Raw genomic sequence first — 24,143 nt, 5'->3', positions numbered from 1 at the left:
CATAAAGAGAAAATCCAAACATTTTCCAGAGAGTGGAAAAAAAAACCAAAACTCAGCTTATTCTTTAAAGAATGAGACTTAACATTACTTTAAAAAGTATTCATTTGAACTAAGAATTCTATACAATAAAATCCTTCAGATCTGAAAGAAAAAGACATCTTCAGAACACAAAGTACTCGGAATATATCACCCAGGCCAGAGACCCATTCTGAAAAAAATAAATTGAGCATATATTCCAGCCACACACCCCCAACCCCAAAATCAAGAAAGCAAAAAATAGGGGTGAACAAATAGGTAACACAATTAAGTGTTAATAAATGTTGATCCATATGTAAAATTATCTCTATCTAAATGGCAAAGTGGGTAGGACAGGGAAAAGAAGGGCTATTTCCTATTAACATTCGAATTTCAGACTTCCCTTGGAAAATGTGAAGATGCAGCAGTCCGGGCTCTAATTCCCACAGGGCCACAATCAGCTCTGGAGCTAACTGGCTGTGCCTTAGCTGCAGTGACTGCCTCTTGCCTCACGCCCTGCCCCCGCCCACACCTTTGCTTCTTGGTGTCCACGCAGCCTCTGTAGGCGTTTGAGTTAACCATCTCAGTCTTTAGCCAAAGGAATTCATTCAACGGGGTTTGCATCTTTGAGCAGCAGAGGTGACCTGGGTATCCCTGAAAACATCTTTGCCATACCAACAGGAACATATATTAATGGACTATGTATACAGCACTGCTTCCCAAACATTTAATTTTCAAAACAGTCCCCAGAAGTAGGAACTGAAAGGTGGCCTGCTGTACTACAAGGCAAGGGGTCAGTGACCCCCACCCCCCCAAAATGGTATAAAAACTTACATGTGTACATTGGAGGGGGCGGTGCCCATAGCCTTCACCATGCTGTCAGAGGGATCCTATAGCTCTGAACCCCAGAGTCCCTGCAACCCAGAGGACAGAGCCCTGGGTTTGCAGCTAGAACTCTAAGCCACTTAACTAGCTTTGTGGCCTTGGGCAAGTCTCTTAAATCAATCTCTCCAAATCCCCATTCCTTCACCAGTAAAATGGACATGACCTGCCTACTTTGTAGAGTTGGGCGGATAAGCGGTCATGTATTTAAAGCACTCTGCATCAGCAAGGGTGTAATAAATCGTGACCCGCCTCTTAATTTATCAGGTGGTAAACAGGCTGAGGTCACTTAAAAGACCCTTAGGATCTTCTAGCCCAAGGCTATCCTGGCTGACTTTCCGACTGAGGGCAGGCGCTGAGCTGACCGGAATCTGCTGCTAGGCGATCTCACTCTGACCGGACTCGCACTCTGGGGCACCGCTCTGGTAAGGTCACTTTGCGTGTTTCTAGTCTGGGCGGAGCAGGGTCCTGCGGGGTTGCCGACGCCGAACGAGGTGGGTGGAGAACCGGAACGAGTCCGCCTGTGGTGCAGCTCCCCCAGTACGGGCGGAAACTTGGCGCGGAAAAACGTGGGAGTCATGGGACCCTGAACTGGGCTGGCCACTCCAGTCGGGCCAAGTTCACTGAGTTCGCCAAGTTCTCGAGCGCGGCCGTGTGGCCGCGCGGCCAATCAGCGTCCACTGCGCTGGGCTCTGCACATGTGCGTGGGCGCGCGCCTCCGTGCAGAGGGTGTCCCGCAGAGTTGGCAGCCCCCGGGGTGCGGACGACATGGTGCGCGGCAGGATCTCTCGGCTCTCGGTTCGCGACGTGCGCTTCCCCACGTCGCTCGGGGGCCACGGCTCGGACGCTATGGTAAGCGCTGCCTGACCGCCGGTGCCCTCCCGCCCCTCCGACGCTGGACCCTTTAGGCTCGGGGCACCCCACAGGCCCCAGGAAGGTTCCCAACCTTGGAACCGTTGCTTTTGTAAGTGGAGAGATCGGGAAGGGGAATGAAGGTATCTAGACACTCTCCACCCTCCTAGGTTTTTTTCTTTTTTCTTACTGTTCCTTTCTTTGCTGACATTTAGTATTAACTGTTTTTACATTTACAATTCTCATTTTGCTGGAAATGCGAATCGTATTTGCAAAACGATGTTGTTAGGTTCCTACCAGTGAAACCCTAAAACACACAGCGCTAGCTTCTCAACCAGAAGGAGACCAGGAAGCCCCGGGCAGGGTGTTAGGTGGTGATTCTGCTTCCGCCACAGCTTGCTGTGTGACCTGGGAAAGCTCCTAACCCAAGAGGCCCATCTGCGAAGTGAGGGAGTCACAGTCTGGCTGGAAAACCAGACGAACAAACTCGCAGTAACTGGGTCGTGTAAGAGGGGGCTCTCATGAAATTACCTGAAAACATGATTATAGAGGATGTGTCACATAAAGAGTTAAGTAGATGTCCGCCTTTGGAGATGCAGTAAAGTAAGCACTGAAGGGCATTTTTGCTCCCTGAGAGTGTTAGCAGGACAGCCCACGCCACCACCACCTTCTAGTGCAGTGGTTCCCAAATATGAGTCCTGTGCAGGGTCTCCTCCAGGCCTGTCCCCACTGGATCCTCACTGCCCCTCCCTGCCCACTCACACATGGCACACTGGAAAAACAAAGTTGCAGGGTATGTAATGAATGTGTGAAACATCCGTGTTAGGATAATGATTATCTGTTACTTGTATGGAGGGAGGGGAATTGGGTACCCAAGGACTTCCATTCACGCTGTAAAGTTTTGCCTCTTAAGCTGGGTGGAGGGCACCCTGATGTGTATTACATTCCCTATGCTCTTTGTGTACCTGAAATGACCTCTTGTTAAAAAGTGCTAAAGTTACTTAAAAGAATGTCCTTTATTCTGAGACTAGGTTCTTCCTGCTTTTAAAAACCCTTATTTGTCCTTTCTTATATGATGTTATGGTAAATGATAAAATACACCCACTGGGCAATCCTTTGTGCATCTCCAAACAAATATTTGAAATTTTACTGACTTGTAAAATTCAAATACCTGATCATGTGCTATCGTCTCTGCCCCTCTGAGGTGTAGCAGCTGTGGGGAAACCACACAATCTCTCCAGGCCTGGGTTTTCTCGTCTGTAAAATGGGTATAACAGTGTCTGCTTTATACATGTAAATGAGATGTGGGTAGAGAGCCTGACACAGAGAAGGCTGGCAATAACTGTGGCTGTAATTACTGTTGACATATGAAGAAACTGAAGCAGAAGAGTGCTGACCTCCATTTTTCTCTTCTTTGAATTTGTGAAGTGTTAAGGTTGCTGGCTTACCGTGGAATAATTTAGGAAATGGAATTTGTCTCTGGCCTGAGTGGTTTATGACCTCTGGGTCAGGAGAGATTATTATCTGACAGCTGTATTGCAAGCTCATAAATACTTAAGTATTATCTCCCAGAGATATGGTGTGTGTTGTATGCTGATTTCCAAGTGCCTTCCTTTTAATTAATTAATTAACTTATTTATTTGACCACCCCGAGGCATGCAGGATCTTAGGAGATCTAACTCATGCCCCCTGCAGTGGAAGCGCAGAGTCCTAACCACTGGACCACCAGGGAAGTTCCTTCTTAATCGCAAGTCTGCTTGTCAGTCCTCAGCAGTACTGCCATGACTGAGGATTGCTCCCTTAGCACTTAGCAGCAGAGCGAGTCTTCCTGATCACAAGTAGGGTATTTTCATGAAGGAGCCCTGAAACTGTTCCCCATATTCGTTCAAGCAGTGAGTTCCAGTTATGATTTCTTACCAGCCCTTTAAGAAACGTGGAGCCCTCGGGCCTGCAGTGCTCTTACCAGCACTTATCCAGGAGCTAACTACGGTTCCAGAGAGCCCAGCTCTAGCTGAGCCTGCCACTTCCCAGCCAGACTTTTTTTTTTCTTTTCCATTTTAGTTTATATTAGATATTGAATGTAGTTCCTTCTGCTATACAGTAAATACTTCTTGTTTATCTATTTTATATATAGTAGTTTGTATCTGTTAATTCTAAACTCCTAATTTATCCTTACCTGCCTTCTCCTTTGGTAAGCATAAGTTTGTTGTCTATGTCTGTGACTCTGTTTCTGTTTTGTAAAGTCCATTTGTGTGTCATATTTTAGATTCCACATATAAGTGATATCATACGGTATTTGTCTTTCTCTGTCTGACTGACTTCACTTAGTGTGATAATCTCTAGGTCCGTCCATGTTGCTGCAGATGACATTACTTCATTCTTTTTTTACAGCCGAGTAATATTCCATTGTATATATGTACCACATCTTCTTTATCCATTCATCTGTCAATGGACACTTAGGTTGCTTCCATGTCTTGTCCCAGCCATACTTTTCCTCTCCATTCCCTGTTGTCTGCTGAGCTCCCTGGAGCTGCTGTCCAGACCACTCTCTCCCGCCTCTGCCAGCCAGTCCTGTGCCACTGTGTCGCCACAAAGACTGAAGACCAATGTGCCCTTGGCCCCATCTCTGCACATCAGCCTCCAGCCGTCCCTCTCATCTTTCCCTTTATTCTGTAAGGCATGTCCTTCTCCAGAACTGATTTATGCCTGTGTCCCCATGCCCACCTTTTCTGACTGCCAGGGCCTGTTCCCTTTTCATTTTAAGTCTCTCCTTTTCTAGTGGCCCCTCTCCATCCCACATGGACAGGGCTTCCCACTTTGGAATAGTCTTTACTTGGCCTCTCCACCCCTTTTCTGTCCCTTCCCCACCGAACCCTAGATTACTGGTCCATGCCTGTTGCCTCCATCCGTACATCTACTTCCTCCTTAACCTGAAGTCGACCTGTGTTTCCTTCCTTCTCTTGGAACTGCCCTTTCTATTTCTGCTTCCAGTGTCCTTCACCCTGGTCTACATTTCTTGCTGTCTGCTGCCCACCCCTCCCTCGCTGACCACTTGCCTCTCTGGCTGCTCCTTCCTATACTGACCCCCTTCTTCCCTCTCAAGGCTCAGGCCTCAATGCCTTTCCTGTCTCATCACACACTCCCATTAAGACCCCCTCTGTGTTCATGGCTTCAGTGACCACTTTTATGCCAAAGACTCCCAGATCTCATTCCTGGATCTTCACTCTCACCTCAAGTCCAACTGCCATCCTTCAGGAGGACATTCCTTTTGTCCATTCAGAGCTCCTGTGTTTCCTTTGGGGAACATGAACAGTTCCCTCTGATGGGAACTCTTTTTGGTGTTTTCTGTTCTTACGTGACGTCATTCCCGGGTTTATTTGGGGATTTCTCACGTTTGCGGATTTGGGGGGATCATTTCCCCTCCAGCACACAGACCCTGATTACTCAGCTGCCTACGTTGTCTTGGAGACGGATGCGGAAGATGGACTCAAGGGCTACGGAATCACCTTCACTCTGGGGAAAGGCACTGAAGTTGGTGAGCTGAACATCCCTTGAGGTTCCAGAATGCTTAAGTTTCATTTACATTCCAGTTCTGACCTTATTTTCCTCCGTATTTACACTGCTTGAAGTGAGTAAAAACAATGTTTAATGGTTTATTTCATTGGGATAAATTTTTAAATAGCAGATTTTGGCTTCTCTCCTTGTAGTCATCCATAGACTACAGGTGAATCCTTGAACCTCAGCCGATTTCTGTGCAGAGCTTTGAGGACCTGAACTGTGTGAGTGAGTGAGGGACATGACGTAGGCAGGCACGCACTCACAGAATAAGGCTTATTGTTGTGTGCACAGAGCCTACTTGCTTTTCTGAATATTCCACACTGAGTTGGTTTCAAGTTCACTGCTCTTCTGGGCAGAGAAGGCTGTAGGTCCTTACCAGTTTCAGAACTCTTATCTGGAAGAGCAGATAGTGAAGAATACACATTGAGCTGTGAGCAAGCCTGTCTTTTCTCAGAGCTGGATGAGGGCTCAGCGGTCTTGAGCGTCCACATTTTTGGAGATAAGGAAACTGAGGCCCAGACAGCTACTCGGTTAGTCCTGACTGCCCGAAGTGCTTTCTCTCCGGAATATTTACATACAAATTATTTGCTTGTTTTTTTTTAAATGCATAATTGTTTTTTTTAATGCACGCACAGTGTACAAAATTCAATATGTACAAACAGAAGACCTCTGACAGATCAATTTCAATGGCTCATTAGGAGCTGAAGCCGAATTATGATAGGTTGAAGGGTGAGGGTCCAGGAAGGGAGGAAATAGATTCTCTAACTTTGGTGGTGATGCGATACTTCCCTCATGGATATTTGTACTGTCAGCCCTTGCCTAGTTGTAGAAGAAAACTCTTGACCCACCGAACGATTTTAGTATCATCGAACAGATAAAAGGTGTGTGTGTGTGTGTGTGTGTGTGTGTGTGTGTGTCTGTGTGTGTGTGTGGTGTGTGTGTGTGTGTGTGTGTGTGTAGGACAAGGGAACCTTTCTTGAGCGTTATGTGGATGCCATCAGGCTCTTCCAGCTCCTCCCAGGGCTGCCGTCCAGTCATCCGTCAGCTGGGCCTTCCGCAGACACCTCCTGTGTGCTAGGCGCTCTGCCAGGCACTGCAGAAATGACTTTACAAACAGAGAAAGAGAAAGGGGACAGAGTCCCACGTACAAGGAGAAGGAAATCACGAACTTCTCAGGGAGACAGACATAAAAGAATCAATAGTGCAGTGCGAGAAGGCCTTTTTTTTTTTTTTTTTTTTTTTTTTTTTTTGAGTACAAGCTACACAGAAAGAAGGTTAGTTCATTGTCCAGGAGGGTCAGGACGGTGAGGTTTTGAGATGAGCCTTGAGGGGTAACTAGGAATTGGCTGGGCAGAAGGAGGCACCTCGGCAATGATTCCCTGACCCCCTCCCCCTAAGTCAGCCATTCACTGTTGATGTTTTCTCCCAGGCAGTGACCGCTGACCCCCACAGTTTGCTGAGCTGTGTATCAGCTTCTCCTGCAACTTTAATTCTCTGGTGTAAGTTGAGCACTTTATGAAGCTGCTTTCTCCAGCCATACAGGGCGGCCCCCAAAGTTTGTACAAAACTCAGCAGGCTTACAAGATGTGTTCTGGGACAAGCCATGAGAACCACTCTGTTAACAGCCAGGACCTGGAACTGGGCCCGCAGTGGAGGGACGCTGCACTGTCACGTGGTCCCTGGGACAGATGTGTTGCTGAGTTCACTGTGTAGGGACCTCCCTGACCCCTCCCCTCCCCTCCCCACACTGTCCAAATGGATGCCTCGAGCAGGAGAAATCAATTTCCACCTCTCTGTGCCTGGAACAAATGGCTCTTTTGTGGTGATGGAGGTGGCTTCCACCTGTTTCAGACCACAGCATGACGGAACCCATTTTAATTTTAACCTTGTTGCATTTTTCACTGCCACTGCCGTCTCACTGAACGTGTTACATGGTGTTCAAATTAAAGTTGAAAAAAATTCCATTAGCTCATCACGGTTCTTCTGCAGCCTTTATCAGCCTACTTACCTAATCATCTTTTATGATCCAAGAAAACAGAAAGAAAACAATGCTTTCCTCATTACTGTGAAGAAAGCGCCTATATGTGAGAGAGCGGGGAAGTTATGGTTGATTTTTTATGTATAAATGAGACCAATATAGTTTCTTTTAATAGGAAAAGAAAAAGAGGTGAAAAAAAGCATAATTTTTAAAGATAAAAAAATGGCCATAAGCGTTCTTGCCAGCATGAGAGCTCAGACCCACGGTCCTCCATAGCCTTTACTGACTTGTCCCTCCCGGGCAGGAGGTCCCAGGAAGTGAGTCCTGGACAGATGTAGTCACAGGAGAGAACCCTGGCCTCAGTCAGCACGGAGCTGCCTTCAAGGCCGAGTGTTTCCAGACGGATTTCCCACCCATCGCTTCAGACGTGCACACCTGAAGCAGACTGTTCTCCACACTGGAGTCAGACCACCACCGCCCAAATTTCTGTGGAAGGCACCAAATTTTAGTAAACTTCCTGCAGTGGCCTCAGTTTGAGCGAGGAGAATCCACATCCTCTAGGTGAATGTATTAGTGTTGCTTGCGCTTCTCTTAGAGCTGTGAAAGATGAGCCCATCCTTAATATTTGTTAAATGTGTTTGCTTTGTGATGCGAACAGTCCATGGTTTTCAGCAACCATCTCAGTAGAACAGAGGTTTGATGCAGATAATGATACGGACTTTCTGAGTCGCTGACTTACTCTTCAGATGTCTTTAATCCAAGAGCACCAACCATCAAGGAGTGAGGAGCACTCAGGGACTGAGCACCTGAACTGGAATCAGTCTGCATTCCATTAACAAAAGCCCTAGAGAACACAGAAAGTGTGGATCAGCCCTAAATGCTGTATGTGAGAGCCAGTGCGAATCATCTGAGGGCTGCGTCACACAGAGGCCAAGCAGATCCTAAGAACATGTTTTAAATACTTTCAAAACATCTTTCTCCTAAGATCTGACTGATAGTAAAACTGTGCCTCTACAACTATCCTGTGAAATGATGTGAGAATTTTAATATTGAAGCAGTGGCTATACCAAACAAAAGTCGATCAAAATTTTTTATAATAAATTCATTGCTTTAGGGCTAAGTTGATGACTTTGTTTGATTATTTTGGCCTTTTACACATAGACTGTTTTATAGACTGAGCAAAGGATAGAAGGATCTTTCCCATACAGTTTGTTACTTTACTTGTTCATCTGAAATAACACAGTAAAGTCTTTTTTAAGTAGAACACCAAAAATAAGTAATTGATGGTAATGCTGACCCAAATGAAGATTAACTTTGAAATTAGTTATGAAAAATGTAGTCTATCACAAGTCAATGGTAAGAAATTTAATGTTTATGAAAAGTGTTTTCATGTAGTTTTAACATTTTACATGTAAGTATTAAGCCATTTGCAAATTCATTTCATTTTTAATAGAGTTATGCTGTGAATTCAAGATACTTTCTATACTTGACAATGATGAAAAGGCATTTTTAAAAAAAATTCTATAAGTCAGAGTCTTATTCCTTAGGAACAATGAATTAGCAAGGTTTGGTTTTGAAGCTGACATATGGACACTTTACAAAGTGAACAGGAAAATGATTTGGGAACATGATTTAAACTTTCAGATCTATGGCTCTGTCAATCAAAATGGGTTTGCTCTTTTCAGAAATTAAGCTCAGTATATAGATTAACAGTCGTTCTATTGTGTGCTATTAGTTATGACAACCATAGAAGACATATTTGGGGCAATTTTTAAAGGCATGTACCTTTTGTATTTAAAACTATTTTCATTAATGCCCACATTAGATTGTTTGTGGTGCTTGCGTGTCTTAATTTATTTACACCAAAACTAAACAAGAATTAAATCCCCTTTAATAGTTGTCTGTGCTGTGAATGCCCTGGCCCCCCACCTGCTTAACAAGGACCTCGGGGACATTGTTGGTGATTTCAGAGGCTTCTACAGACAGCTCACGAGCGACAGCCAGCTCAGATGGGTAAGGCACCTGTTTTGTAAAACACTTCTATAAATAACTCCGGTCTCATGTCCTTTGATTGCAGCATTTGTGAAAATAGAGACAGGTTTACAATTTTAAGGTAAAACATTTTATTCAGATAAATTAGGGCTTGAACCATTTGGACAATCAGTATTTTGAGGTAATCTGTTCCTTTCTGTAAGACTTGAATCTGGACATATTTGGATCCTGAGAGCTATCTCTGCCCTTATGGACCTCATCTCTGCTCTCTGGATGGGGAGAAGTGGTCTAGACTCTCTAGAGGATAAAGTGCTGAATGGGCAACATTTTTTTTTTTTTTTTTTTTTGCGGTACGGGGCCTCTCACTGTTGTGGCCTCTCCTGTCGTGGAGCACAGGCTCCGGACGTGCAGGCTCAGCGGCCATGGCTCACAGGTCCAGCCACTCCGCGGCATGTGGGATCCTCCCGGACCGGGGCACGAACCCGCGTCCCCTGCATCGGCAGGTGGACTCTCAACCACTGCGCAACCAGGGAAGCCCATGGGCAACCATTTTAAGGGAGACATAATGTGAGTAGAATTGAAGTTGTGGGAGGCACTTATTAAGGACAAACGTAAGAGAAGAACAAAGGTTAAGAAGAGAAAGACCAGAGCACCTTTATGTGTATAGGGCTATATTTGAACCCTAAGTTCAAAGCATGAAGAAAATGAGGTTCTAGAGAGGATTTTATCACAGTAAGTTCAGTCTAGCAGCGGAGACCTTGCCGATGTCTCCTGACATCAGCTCTGTCTTTTCCTAAGTGCTCAGTCTCCTGTCCATGCACAGAGAAAGGCATATTGTCCACATTGCCTTGAATTTCATTCTTAACTTCTGCCAACCAAGTGAAACTTGCTTTTAAAGCATCCCCTCGAAGGAGTTCCCACTGGTCGAATCTGGGACAATTCAAGCATCAAGAGAAATGTGGTGGTGATGTGTACAAGTCACTGAATAACAACCTAAGACTCCATGAGTCTGTTCAGATAGCAAACAACCAGCCAACAAGGGAAACTTTGTCATTACAATTGAATACACACTAATATAACAGGAATGGTAACATTAGAAAACCACCATATTACAACCATACCTGTAATTGATTGAAGGCAAGAATCACCAATGGATGCTAAAACTTGGGGGCAATATTAATCTCCTTACTTAGAAAGGGAAATGGTAACCACACAGTGGGGAAGCCTAAAGGATACTGCCTTACCCAAGTGCTAAAAGATAATAGCCCTAAATAAAAAAATGTGGTGGCAACGTTGCAATCTAATCATGATGGGGCTGCAGACCAACCCAGATGGAGGAACATTGTGTAAGTCAACTGGCCTGTACTCTTTGAGAATATTGGTATCATTTTTAAAAAGAAGAAAATTTGCTCCAGATAAAGAGAGACTAAAGTGAAATGTCAGCTAAATCTAATATGTGAATACAAGAAAGTACATTATTGGGACAGTTGGTGAGATTTGATTATGGACTGTCTTTGTAGGTAATAGCATTCTATCAATGTTATATTCCCTGAATTTGATCCTTGTTCTGTGGTCATGTAAGAGAATGTCCTTGTTTTTAGGAGCTACATTCTGAAGTATTTAGGGTTAAAGGGGCATGATATTTGCAACTTACTCTCAAATTACTCAGTAAAATAAGTTTATATTGTATATTTTATTTTTCTGTACATGTGTATATGTGTATATATGTATATACAAAGAGAGAGAGAGAAATATATAGGAGTTCTTTGCACTATTCTTGCAAATCTTCTATAGGTTAGAAACTATTGAAAAAGAGCTTACCCTCGAAGTGAGTTTCCATCGCTGCCTTTTAATTCATGAAACATGTCCCTGACTAGAAGACCTAAATATCTTTTTCTTTTCTAAGAAGTGCTGGTGTGTTTTGCTTCCTAACCAGATCGGTCCCGAGAAGGGTGTGGTGCATCTGGCCACGTCGGCCGTTCTCAATGCCGTGTGGGACCTGTGGGCCAAGCAGGAGGGAAAGGTAATCCTCCAGGCAGCACCTCTGTGACCCTGCAGCACAAACACTTCCTCTACGAGCAAAGGCAAACGCACAGCAGGTTCCCAAGTGACATACGGAGAATTGTTCGATTATTCGTCTCCGCTGAGAGGTACTGGCCACAGTCAGGTTGTTGTTGGAGTAGGTTAGAAAGGGCTGAGCAAGAAGGGGTGGCAGAGGTGAGGGGCTGGGAGGCAGGTGTTAGTCTGATAGTGGGAATTCGCCACTAGTGCATTTACTGTCAGAAGACAAGTGGGTACTTAACACGTTTTGGGTACTTCACACATTTTACAAATCTTCTCTTCTCTTCAAGCCTCTGTGGAAGTTACTTGTTGACATGGTAAGTAAATTCTTTAATATTCTCATTGTTTCTGTAAATGAAATGGATTTCATGGATTACTTGCCTTTTGATAATCAGTAAATACATTCAGCACTGTCTCTGGATCAATCACTATAGTGCTGATCCAGCAAAACCCAGTAAAGTCTAATATTCTTTTTTTTTTTTTTGGCTGCGTCGGGTCTTTAGTTGTGGCACACGGGATCTTTCTTTGCTGCGCGCGGGCTCTTCGTTGCGGCGTGTGGGCTTCTCGTTGTGGCGTGTGGGTTTTTTCTCTCTCCAGTTGTGGCGTGTGGGTCTTTTTTCTCTCCAGTTGTGGCATGCGGGCTTCTCTCTAGTTGTGGCTCGCGGGCTTCAGAGCGCGTGGGCTCAGTAGTTGTGGCACACGGGCTTAGTTGCCCCGCGGCATGTGGGATCTTAGTTCCCCAACTAGGGATTAAACCCACGTCCCCTGCATTGCAGGATGGATTCTATACCACTGGACCACCAGGGAAGTCCCAAGTCTAATATTCTTTTTCTGGTATTTGAAGTAACAAAGAGCTGTGCTCACGCAGGCAGGGAGGTCCGACGGTCCCACCTCCCCCACTGTGGCACTTGCTTCCACATGTAACACAAATTCTTGAGTTTCCGTTTGTTTCCTAACTGTGAAAAGGGGATAATCATAACTTCTCTAGAAACTCCATAGAATTGGTTTAAAGACCAATTGAGAAAAGTGCTTTACAAACTCTGACGAGCAAGATGTTATTATTAAAATATTATCTGGTCACTTTGACTCCAAGAGCAAATGGCAGATCAGACTCTTGAGCAAGGAGCCCACAGTGAATTCTAAAGATGTGCCCCTGCCGTTTCCTTTCTCCTTGACCTATTGATATCAGGGATGAGCACCTGGCTGCCAAGGAGGAAAAAACTCTGGGCAGGTTAAGGGGAGTGAACTTCAGACCCAGGCAGACCTGGCTTTGAATCTGGGGACTCCACCACTTCCTGGCTGTGTGACCTTGAGCATGCTGCTTAACCTCTCTGAGCATCATCTTGCTTGGGGTGATGCCTTAGATGGTTGCTGAAAATCTGGTGGTTAACAAACGAAGGTCCTGGGACTTCCCTGGTGGTGCAATGGTTGAGAATCCGCATGCCAGTACAGGGGACACGGGTTCGAGCCCTAGTCCAGGAAGATCCCACATGCCGCAGAGTAACTAAGCCTGTGTGCCACAACTACTGAGCCTGCACTCTGGAGCCCACGAGCCACAGCTACCGAGCCCGTGTGCCCTAGAGCCTGTGCTCTGCAACAAGAGAAACCACCGCGGACTTCCCTGGTGGTCCAGCGGCCAGGACTCTGCGCTCCCAATGCGGGGGGCCTGGGTTCGATCCCTGGTCGGGGAACTAGATCCCATATGCCACCACTGAAGATCCCACATGCCACAGCTAAGACCCAGCGCAGCCAAGTAAATAAGTAAATAAATAAATATAAAAAAAAAAGAGAAACCACCGCAATGAGAAGCCTGCGCACCGCAACGAAGAGTAGCCCCCACTCGCCGCAGGTAGAGAAAGCCCACGTGCAGCAACGAAGACCCAACGCAGCCAAAAATAAAATAAATAAATAAATTTACTAAAAAAAAAAAAGAAAAAAGAAAAAACAAAGAACCATGGCCTTGAAGACTGTTGGGCCGGCAGACGTTGTCTCTTCTCTGGAGGAAAGTGAAAATGAGAGGCTGTAACATCATCTCTCTGACGTGGTTGCGGGTGGCATGGGGGCGCCATCTGAAGGGGAAGGACGTGGACCTCTTGAGCCACCTGCAGGCTCAAGGTTGGCCTCTCAGAGGGGTGCTGGAGGTGGCCCCCAGAACTGAATGATTTGGGGCCACTAGGAAGGTGCCTGAAATCCCACCTGTGGACTTTTCATTCTTTTGGATCCTGTTCCCTGTTTCAATGCCAGTGGTCTTAAAAGAAGCAGAATCTCAGCATTGAAAGCTTTTATGATATTTAAGGGTTACAGCGGAGTACTATTGGTCACAGTACAACCTGCTTCCAAACTGACTGACTTAGATTGGGGTGGGGAGGTCTCGCCAGAGACCCAGCCTAGAATGTGGGCCTCCCCAGTGAGGCCAAAGCCCCGACTTCGGGGAGGGAGGAGAAGGGCACCCAAAGGTCCTTTCCCGGTCAGAATAAGCCCATGTCCAGCAGATTCTTAGAAACATAATCCACTTGTGAATTGATGTGGGCCTTTCCTACCTGCTGTCTTGCTGCCAGGACCCCAGGAAGCTGGTATCCTGCCTAGATTTTAGGTACATCACTGACGTCCTGACAGAGGAGGAAGCCTATGGTGAGTCATCCCCAGGAACTGGGAGCTTTCTGGTCCATTCTTATATGGAAGCAACAGGGCCAAGTGCTTTGTTGTCTAAAAGAGTGATAATGCTTTTTATTTTTTCCAGAAATCCTGCAGAAAGGTCAAGTTGGGAAAAAAGAGCGAGGTGGGTTGTGAGGAAATTCTCTTCATTATTTTTGCTATCATTGTGCACTTCCGAGTGTCCCCGTCCTTGAGTGTCCAGGGGTTCGCATCATCCCCCTGCAGCAGGCCCACAGACAGATGGTTGAGTCTAGATGCAGCGGCCTCCTGGTGTGACCTCTTAGGTCAGAGTTCACTTCGGCCACTGCTGGGAGCAAGGCTGTTTTTAGGGTTACACCACACGCCACGGGCAAGGCCTTGGCCAGCAGGGCGTCCCAGAGGGTATCTCGGGACCTGGGTGTGACATCCTTGGGATCCACACCGCCATCAGGTGCCTGTGCAGGGCGGGCAGCCACGGGCAAGTCTAAAGCTGAAGGTCCCGCAAACACAAAAATGTTGACGAGCGTTGTGTTTCCACAGAAGAGCAAATGCTGGCGCACGGCTACCCCGCCTACACCACGTCGTGTGCCTGGCTGGGCTACTCGGACACCACGCTGAAGCAAGTGGGTGCTTGAACCTGGTTTTCTAGACAGGCTTTCTGGAGGGACGTCATGTTTTCCTCTTAGCCTTTCTGAATCGTTAGGGATCCCAGGCCTTGCCCTGGAGGTCCTTGGACGTGAGCAAAAGGAAAGCCGTTTCTGTTGTGGACGCTGGGCCCGTGAGCTGGTGAGCCCCACCTCGGCCCTGGAGGGGGAAGCTGATTCCCGGGCAGAGGCAGCAGCATAACATGGTGTAATGTGAGCCCTAACCGTGCTCTGCCTCAGTTTCCTCACTGCGAAGTGGGGAAATAATAGCTGTCCGGGGTGGAGGGGGTTTGAGGATTCCGATGAATGCTGCCGTGGTGTGATGCTCGCAGCACATGGTGGCACCTGATGGGTGGTCAGCGCCTGCCTGCTTTACTGCCCTTTCCCATCACCCTGTGCTCACCTGCCGCTGAGAGCGAGAGAGAGGGGAGACTAGCTTCTGTTCGTTACTCTTTATCCACTCTTCCTGTGGATGCCACAGAACATCCTGGCTTTAAAAAGAGGGACAGAAATGCTCCATTCCCCAACCAGGAATGTTGTGACCATTAATGAAATGGTTCCCATAGAGATGAGGAAAGAAAGTCACCAAGCGGTCATGCTCTGTTGGCTAAGCTGTTTCTGCTCTGAATTTCAACACATGGTGATTCTTCTGGTTCATGGTACAGCCATAGCATTTGTGAAGCCAAATCAGAGATGGCCACGGTGCTGCTTAGATCTAGGAGTGTGTGTATGGTGATGGCTCTGCTCCTCTCCCCACAGCTCTGCAGCAAGGCGCTGGAGGACGGCTGGACCAGGTAACTTATTTGGGTGAACTTGACTCTCCAGTTAGCGAGAGAGGCTGGTCGGTGGAGAGAGCCAGGATCCAAAGGTACCAAGGAGGCCAGGATTCGCCCGGGGCAGTCTGGTGTGTAAGGACACACCAGGGAAATTTCAGCTGAAGCTCTTTCTCCAAAGACGAGCTATGAGTCTAGTTAGAATCCTGGAACATCAGAGTTGAAAAAGATAATTGATTTCTAGCCCCGATCTAGAAATCTACTCTTTATTGTAGTAACAAGCGTTGATTCAGCTTCTATGTGAAAACCTCCAGAGGCAGCGAGCTTGTAGGGCGCTTGTGCATTGTTGGAAGGCTCTGAGTGTTAGAAGAGCTTCAATGTAGCAGACCCTTTGCTTCCCTGTAACTTCCAGCCACTGGTCGCAATAATTATCTTCGGAGTTCTTCTCCCAAGAGCCTGGCCCCCCTCTTCCCCAGGCCACCTCCTCTCCAGACCAAGCCTCTGCCTTCTCTTCTGTCCTTCTCCCTCGTGGTTATGGACCCCTGGGCATCCTGGGGTTTCCTTGGGGTAAACTATGGTGGGCAGTGGCCCCGAATCCCGAAGCTGTGCAGGACACAGGGACCATCACCTTTTGATCTGGTCACTGAGCCCATCCATGCGGCTCAAGGTGGACATTGTGCCTGTGAGCCGTCACCAGGCTCTCTGTGCGAGTCTGGCCACCCGCCTCCTGTCGCTCCAGGTGTGGTCTGTGGAGCAGCAGCACTAGCGTGCCCTGCTGCTCGCGGTAGATTTAGAAAACCATTTGTATAGGTTGCTTAATAAGTAAGGACCAAAAACAAGATCTCCCATCAACTTTAAAAAGCAAGTGCAGAATCTTGGGCCTCACCCCAGACCTGCTCCATCAGAACCTGCATTCTAACAAGATCCCTGGGTGATCTGCGTACCCACTGACCTGTGAGAGGCAGAGTTATGGTTGAATCCTCAGCTAAGTAAAGGGTTGGGGACTGAGAACTTGATGGAGGCAGCATGAAGCAGTGGAGAGGCTTGGGATGTGGTGGATTTGGAATCAACTTCACGCCTTTTCCCTTCATCTCCTGCAGTGCCTGCCTGCTGTGTGACAATGGGCAAATTGTTCAACCTCTCTGAACCTCATTTTCTCTCTATAAAATGGGAATCATAATATCTCATGGTTCTCCTCAAGGTTGCTGTCTCTGAGAAGGACCAGCACAGCCGGGATTGGTAGCAGGTACTCAGTAAGTGCTGGCACCTTCCCTCCCTCCATGTACCCAGGAAAGGCTGGAGCAGACACCGCTAGGAGTCAGAGAAGGCCGAGGAGAGATTCCTAGGCCCCTGAGCATGGGAAGCCCAGCATCCAGAAGCTAAGGCTTCCACCCAGGATAGAAAGGTCATCTTTAGTGTGTTTGGTGTTGAGCACAGGGGAGAGAACAGCACAGGCTGTGAGAGGGGCTTTTTTGTCAGCACAGAGGGTGGGTGTTGTGGAGAGGAGGACCTTGGGCCATCCTGGCTCCAAAGCGGCAGCCTGATGTCCGTGTGTAGGACAGAGAGGCTGGTGAGTGAGGGAGAGGATGCCAGCTCACCCACCAAGTCTGACTATGCCTTTTCCGTTCTTAACTCTTCTTCATGGCACAGCAAAAAACTCATTTAATGTTATTAAAGATCTAGCTGCTCTGTCCATTGCTGGACTTCAGGACAGCAGGTAATTTAGAGTTACTGCCCCGATACTGAGTAAAAAGATACACTTACAGGGTTATTTTTGAGTGGCTTGTCTGAAGATTGATTGGGAAAGGGAAGAGTTTACTAGAAAATGTGACCTGTGAATTATTGACAGAAACAGTCACTTCTGCAGAAAAGCCACGTGTCTTTGCCAAGTCAGGGGACAGATCTAAATTACGAGACCAAACTTATTTTATAGGTTTAAGGTAAAAGTTGGTGCTGATCTCCAGGATGACATCCGTAGATGCCGACTCATCAGAAACATGATCGGCCCTGAGAAGACGCTGGTAAGTAACCTCCCTGCCACTGAGAAGTAAGCAGCTGTGTGTGAGAAGCCTTGTCCAGGGCCAAAATACAACTTGTTTCAAGCAAGGATTAAAGAACACTGGGAATTTTAACACCGTATGTCAGAAGTACAGCTTTGAGCTCTTGGAGTAGGCGAATTGTTTAAAAAACCAAAAAACTGAGGGGGCTGATTGATAGTTTTTTATTCTACGGAACTAATTCAGTAAGATCAGGTTTAGGGATTGTTCCTTTGTGCTAGGACAGATGCACTTGAGCAAACAGGTCTCCCATTGGCGCCCCTGGTATGTCAATCATTCAACCCCCCCCTTCTTAAATCTGCCAACCCGCCTTCAGGTAGGTGGGTCTCAGGGAGCCATTGCTCAAGAAATGCTGGAACTTTTGCCGAGATAAATGTTAAGGATCAGTCATTCCTACATATTTTTATAAAACATTTCTTCCTATGTGTAAAATATTTTCATAAAATAGTCACAATAAGATGTTTTTATGTCTTTTTGGAGGCATGTTTCATATATTAAAATAGAAGTTTGAGTCCTGGACCTAAGATCAAAAGTCCCATTATTTATACATGAATTAATGCTACTTTCGTCTTGTGAGGTCATGCTCATCTAAATAATTTATGACAGGAATAGATTCTGGGCACACTATCCTCTGGTTCCCACAGAGTCCCACAAGGGACCTCTGACCACTCAGCACATTCTACTGAAGAATTCCATCTCTGTGTCTGGCTTCTCCAAGTGTGATGATATCAGGGATGGAGGGGCCCTTTCTTGTCTCTGCACACCCAGCACCTGGCTTCCTGGCAGTCTCACTGCACACAGAGGGCCCAGGCCTTAGAGTGAGAGGCCTGGATTTGAACTCACCATTTACTTATCATCCTTGAGCAAGTTACTTCTCTGCTTATGTTTTCTTGTCTGTAAGATGGGTTAATGTGAACTGCCTCATAGAGTTATTATAAATATTAAATGGAACAAAATCCATTAAATGCCTAGTGGAGTAGATGCCTAATTAATGGTAGAGTTTGGGTTATTTATTATTGTGCCAAACACATAGTAGGTAATAGCCAATAAGTGACTATTGAACAAACTCAGTATTAACTGTGCATGATTCAGAATGTGATAAAACAGTTCCTACAAATGATGAACCCTGCAAGACAAATGTACTTGGGTGGTTTCTAAATGTAGATCAGGCTGGAGCTCCAGGGCCAGCAAGCACTCCTGGACCTCACAGTGGCTCCCTGAGCAACTTGCATCTCCTCTGAGACAGTATCTGGAGCCAGAGTTCGTCTTGGTGGCTGCTCTCGGGCTCCCTTTGTTAGGGGTGTGTGCTGGGCCCCAGCAGTCAGGGGCACCAAGTGACAGTGTTTCCTCCCTGGGAGCCACAGCCTGCAGCAAGGTCAGCAGCGGGCACACCTCCCCACGAAGGGTCTCTCCCTCCTTTCAGATGATGGATGCCAACCAGCGCTGGGATGTGCCCGAGGCCATGGAGTGGGTGGCGAAGCTGGCGGAGTTCAAGCCCCTGTGGATTGAGGAGCCCACCTCCCCTGATGACATTCTGGGGCATGCCACCATTTCCAAGGTAAAAAACCTGCTGCTGCTGCTAGAGTGCTGGTCACAGATCCTAAGATTCCTGGGCTTATTCCCTTTCACAGTTCTATTTTAGAGAAAGTAAATTGCTACCAGTTGAAAGGCTACCAGCAATCCAAAGGTTAACAGACCTGATTCCCATACTTTATAAATACAGAAATCTGACTGATACTCAAATATTTTACTCACCCAGATTGAAACAAAGTGTAGATTCCTCTGGCTGATTCACAAGCAAATGTTTGCTTAGCTAATGTCAAGGTCAGGCCTCCCCACGAGAAGCCTGCCCATCCGTTTCCAGAGCCCTTTAACCAGGGCGCTTCCTGGGCAAACTCACCTGAATTTGGGCCAGCTTTCTCTCCCTTTCATATGTAAGAATATGTGAGAAATATCCTGTCTCTCAGGGAGTCTCCCATTAGCCGGGTTCACAGCACAGATCTATAAGCCAGAGCGCCAGGTGGGTCACTCATAAGGAGAAAGTGTAACTTCTGGGAGCCCTATATTTTTGCATCCTCTGACAGAGCGAGCTCCATGAGCAGCCCTATTTAAACCAAAGGCTGCCAGATGGGTGAGAAATCAGGAACTGGTTGTGGGATGGAACACGTGCTGGCGTCAGACAGAGATGGCCCAGCGCACCTCCCCCACCCGCTCTACCACTTTCTGCGGCTCCTTAAACTTCACACGGCTCGAGGGCAGGGCTGTTTCCTTCTTCAGCTCTAAATAGCTGAACAGCTCTAAATATTTTTAAACATTAGGAGTCTCAGTTCAAAAACAGGAAAATAACATCAGATTGCCTTATATTTTACAGGCACTGGTCCCCCTGGGAATTGGCGTTGCCACCGGAGAACAGGTAAGAGATGTCTCCTCAGGGTCAGCACACACTGGCCGCTGACTGGGGACACTGGCATACGCTAGGCTATATCACCTGTGTTGTTGTTCTGAGTTGGGAGATTTTCATCATCTTAGAAATTGGGTCACCTTAGACCACTTCATAGTGTGGAGTAAGACATATATATAGTCGAGTTTGCATGTTCTTCTACAATTCCTATGACTAAGGTCATTTATCTTTTTCAAAGTAGCTCATCGGAATTTACAAGGCAGCAATTTAAAGCTGCAGGGGCCTAATGTGCACCATGTGGTTTTAAGAAAGCCAGCTTCCAAACTGGGTAAACATGATTGCGTTCCCTTTTCGTGCTTATAAACGAAGCACAAGCGCCTGCCAAAGCCCACGGCAGGCGGCCCACGAGTAGAGCTGTGTGAGCGAACAGATTCTCGGCTCTCCCAGCAAAAGGAGCAGTGCCGCTCTGCCACGCTTCTGTTTTGTCGCCCGTGCCACCTGCTTATCGCCATCCCCTTGTTTCATCCTGATGCTGTATCTCCCACTTAGAGGTGGCGGTTATGCACTGATAGATGGCGAGTGGTGTGACTTTTCCATGACACACACGTGGTTCCGCCAGCAAATCTGTAACAAAGTGATCAGAAGGTCCCCGCCTGGCCTGTCAGGGCTCACCTCATGCCAAGTGAGAACAAAAATGAATACAGTCCGGGCTTCCAGGAGGCCACCAATGAGAGACTTGGAATGGGGGCAGTGCCAGGTATATAGATCCTGAAGGCTGAGGCTGACTCTTCTGTTGGTGTATTTTAATTCTATTTCCAGTGCCACAATAGAGTGATATTTAAGCAACTCCTACAGGCAAAAGCCCTGCAGTTTCTCCAGATCGACAGCTGCAGGCTGGGGAGTGTAAACGAGAACCTCTCAGTGCTGCTGATGGCCAAAAAGTTTGACAGTAAGGGCACCGCGGGGTCGCGGACCAAACACCATTTCCCTGCCTGGTTCCCTCTGGAGTTTCCCATTTTGACTTTTTTTTTGGCTTAATCAGGGAATCCTTGATGATTTTCATTCCTAAATATTAACGATTTAATCACCTGCAGGCAACAAGAAAAGCCACAGGTTCTCCTTCACTTCTCCCTCGCTGCCCTACTTAGCACTCAGTGGAAATCTGTCTTCACTTTTAGTTCCTGTGTGCCCGCATGCTGGTGGAGTTGGCCTCTGTGAACTGGTGCAGCACCTGATTATATTTGACTTCATATCAGTCTCTGCAAGCCTCAAAGACAGGTCAGTGATGTGGCATTAACTTCAGTACTGTGTCTCAATCCAGGCCAGACCCCTGGCCACTGGCACATCCCATAACTCAAAGGCAGTTTGAGACCCACTACTGAATAGTCTTTTTTCTTCTAGAGGGTGGTTTCCTGGTAGCTGACTTACTGTTTTCTAGGTACATAAGGGGGATGGGGAGAGTCTGCAACCAAATGGAAACCAGAAACAGCTCCTGTTTCTGACTTTCTAAAGCCCCGCTTTCATATGTATACTCTCTGCTTCTGTCCAATTTCTTCCCAACACTGGAGTCTTCAGGATCTGGCTGCATCTTTTAGTTCCATCTTATTTCTCAACATGTGCCAGGTGAGCTTTAAATTAGGACAGTCTCCTTACAGTCACCTGCAGACATGCAACTTTATTATGCCTTTCTCTTCTCCAAGACTTAAATGCGATGGTGCAGAAAGATCACTAGGAGTATACAGTGAAAGCATGAGGACATGCACGGGAAAGGTGAACATCAAGTTCAGGACTGAGAAGTGGGACCTGTGAGGGTCTATGGGGACTTCAACTATAAAGTAATGGTTCTTTCTGCAGCTGGGTATTTAAACCTGAGCTATTTTAAACTAGACAAACGAACACTCCTAACCAACCTTGACAGGTCCTGCAAAGTTCTGAGGAATACAAAAGAGGGTCAGCTCTGACCCACTGGGCACTATGCCCGCCTATGAGTGGGTGAGAACCTTATGCCACCCCCTGAAAGCAGACCTCACTGCTTGGGAATGCCACCATGCAGGAGGGACAGCCACCAGACACAGATGCCATGTGCTGTCACCTGCTTTGTAACCCTGTGTGTGGAGCACTGCTTCTATTCATTCTTCAAAGCCCACTGTCCTCTCCCAAGGGGCCGGTTCTTCATCTGTAGCCTGTTCTAGATTATACACAGTACATATTATAGTCAACAACTTGGTATCTACAGCCATTGAAACCACAAGGCCCTCTCTTACCAGTTCCTTTGTGTCCCCAGCACTGGACACACGGCCTGCTCATCTCAGCTGTTCATTAACCAATGGCTGAAGTAAGGCAGTAGAGTTAGGTCACTTGCCCCAAGTCACAAAACTAGACAGTGGCTGACACCAAATTTGAACAGATTGGTCTGATCCTGAAACCTGTGCTCTTCTAAGTCATTCGTGTAGCTGGAAGGGACCTCATTTGGTGACTTTAATCTGTTCACCTTTTGGCTAGAGGCACCCAAATAATCCCAGATACGTCTAAGTCTAAATTGATGCCTTTTGGTTCACAAAACCTTAAGTTAAAAGATACTTCACAGTTCATTTCATCCAATCCCCCATACTGCTTTACCTTAGAGAAGAACCTCAAGTCCAGAGGCTGAGGGACTTACATAGAAAACATGGTATCAGCCAAGCCTTGGCAGAGTCCATCCTTTCTTAGTGGTGCTCGCCCCTTTGCCCTAACAGCACCACATGAACTACCTAACTGAAGGCATTTTTACCCCAACCCGATTCCTTCCTCCCAGGATGTGTGAATACGTCGACCACCTGCACGAGCACTTCAAGTACCCCGTGATAATCAAGAAGGCTTCCTACATGCCTCCTAAGGTGAGTTTGGCCAGGGAGGCCCCACCCCCACCCCCGAGGAGGCACTGCCAGCCCTGCCCTACTCTTCTCAGGAGCTAGACCCCAGAGCACAAAGCTTTGTCTCCTTCAAGTCTGTTTTCAATATCTAGAAACATATGGCTCTTTAGTCAAATTCCCCAGGCCTGAAGGTCAGGATGCCCCTGACAAGGCTTCTCTCACGCCAGCCTTTCCTCACCAGCTGGACCTGAAAACATGCACTCCTTGGGTCCTTCCTGCCCCAGACAAAACAAAACTAAAAAAAAAAAGCCCCGGCACCATCTAGCAAGTTAGTGAAAGGTTTTGACTGCAGTTGTGTTATCTGCGCCATTTATCCGTCTGTTCAAGAGATCGGGGCTCATTTTCACCAACAGAGGTTGAACTATCAAAGGAAGTGTGAATAGTTCACTAATCCTGAGAAGCAGCCAATAAAGTACGTCCCTCTCCCCCATTTCAAACAACCTGCAAACTTATTTTTAAAACATTAATTCAGTTGCCTCTGACTTAGATTTAAAAGCATTTCTAGGAACAGCAGAAATAAGTAAAATAAATGACTTTTGTTCTAGGTGGTTATTAACATGATTCCATTTTTTGTCTTTGATAGGATGCTGGTTATTCAACAGAAATGAAGGAGGAATCTGTAAAGAAACACCAGTATCCAGATGGCGAAGTTTGGGAGAAGCTCCTTGCTGCTCAAGGGAATTAGAGCTGAATGCTTAACAGCTTTTGCTTTAAGTGAAAAGGCTTAAAAAAATTCATCCTACCAATCAGAACAAGTTCAGCTGAAAGTCATACTAACCTCAGGCATCAGCTTAGTCATCATTACTTGATTCTTTCAGCCAAAAACTTTCTCCTATGTAATCTTTAAACAAAAGTAGATCCAACTGTCTCAAAGTCCAGGAAGATGTGAAAATTTCTATCAAGTGCTGGTACCTAGACATTAAACTTTGAAAATAAGCAGCATGTTGGAATAATTCCTTAATCTTTTTAAAAACACACTTGTCATAAATTAGCATAATAAAACAGTCGTGCAGCACTATGGGGTATCTGATATGCAGCAAAGGTAAAAACATTCACTGATCAGCCCTGAGGTGGTTTAGCATCTTTCTCTTGCTCAGTCTAAGCACGTTATTAGAGAATTCATGCTGAAGCTAATGAGGGTAAAGGGATATTTCATAGACTATTTTTATAACCCTTAAAGCCTTTATCCCAAATAATCATTGTATTTTAATGATAAAATGCAGCTAGAATTAGATGAATCATAGAAAAATAGGGTGAAATATAGCTTAGTCAGCATTTCTAAAATATACCTTACCCATCTAAGCAGCATCCAAAAGAGAACACAGCACAGGTATGTTTGTTTAGGAGGGTTCAGTTAAATCTGTTTTAGGCAGGAACTGAGCAG

The 24,143-nt window shown here is 46.4% G+C and overlaps 1 protein-coding gene across 4 annotated transcripts; it reads left to right on the top strand.

Moving 5' to 3' along the window:
• The first annotated feature begins 1,577 nt into the window (after positions 1-1,577).
• On the top strand, positions 1,578-23,698 carry ENOSF1 (enolase superfamily member 1). 4 transcript variants are annotated; one of them, XM_032602838.1, is made up of 16 exons: positions 1,578-1,749; positions 5,176-5,284; positions 9,183-9,298; positions 11,214-11,300; positions 11,629-11,655; positions 13,897-13,969; positions 14,079-14,117; positions 14,513-14,595; positions 15,376-15,410; positions 17,323-17,410; positions 18,870-19,004; positions 19,818-19,859; positions 20,667-20,796; positions 21,026-21,125; positions 22,642-22,723; positions 23,343-23,698. In XM_032602838.1, the coding sequence occupies exons 1-16, from the start codon at positions 1,666-1,668 to the stop codon at positions 23,442-23,444; spliced, it is 1,332 nt and encodes a 443-aa protein (XP_032458729.1). In that variant the 5' UTR covers positions 1,578-1,665; the 3' UTR covers positions 23,445-23,698. The 4 variants fall into 4 exon arrangements, with proteins under 4 accessions (XP_032458729.1, XP_032458732.1, XP_032458731.1 ...); XM_032602840.1 differs by lacking the exons at positions 1,578-1,749; positions 5,176-5,284 and adding exons at positions 5,362-5,377; positions 9,674-9,844; XM_032602839.1 differs by lacking the exons at positions 1,578-1,749; positions 5,176-5,284 and adding exons at positions 5,362-5,377; positions 9,674-9,844 and having other exon boundaries at positions 11,214-11,427.
• The last annotated feature ends 445 nt before the right edge of the window (positions 23,699-24,143 follow it).

The sequence above is a fragment of the Phocoena sinus genome, chromosome 14 (assembly GCF_008692025.1).
Source record: "Phocoena sinus isolate mPhoSin1 chromosome 14, mPhoSin1.pri, whole genome shotgun sequence".
Taxonomy (NCBI): domain Eukaryota; kingdom Metazoa; phylum Chordata; class Mammalia; order Artiodactyla; family Phocoenidae; genus Phocoena; species Phocoena sinus.
The sequence above is the reverse complement of the archived record's forward strand: the minus strand, read 5'-3'. Positions and strand labels throughout refer to the sequence as shown.

Excerpts from the sequence above, each read along its gene's own strand:
- ENOSF1 (XM_032602838.1), top strand. The coding sequence starts at position 1,666 with ATGGTGCGCGGCAGGATCTCTCGGCTCTCGGTTCGCGACGTGCGCTTC. Across the intron at positions 9,299-11,213 it reads GCGACAGCCAGCTCAGATGG|ATCGGTCCCGAGAAGGGTGT; the intron begins GTAAGGCACCTG and ends CTTCCTAACCAG. Across the intron at positions 19,005-19,817 it reads GGCATGCCACCATTTCCAAG|GCACTGGTCCCCCTGGGAAT; the intron begins GTAAAAAACCTG and ends TATATTTTACAG.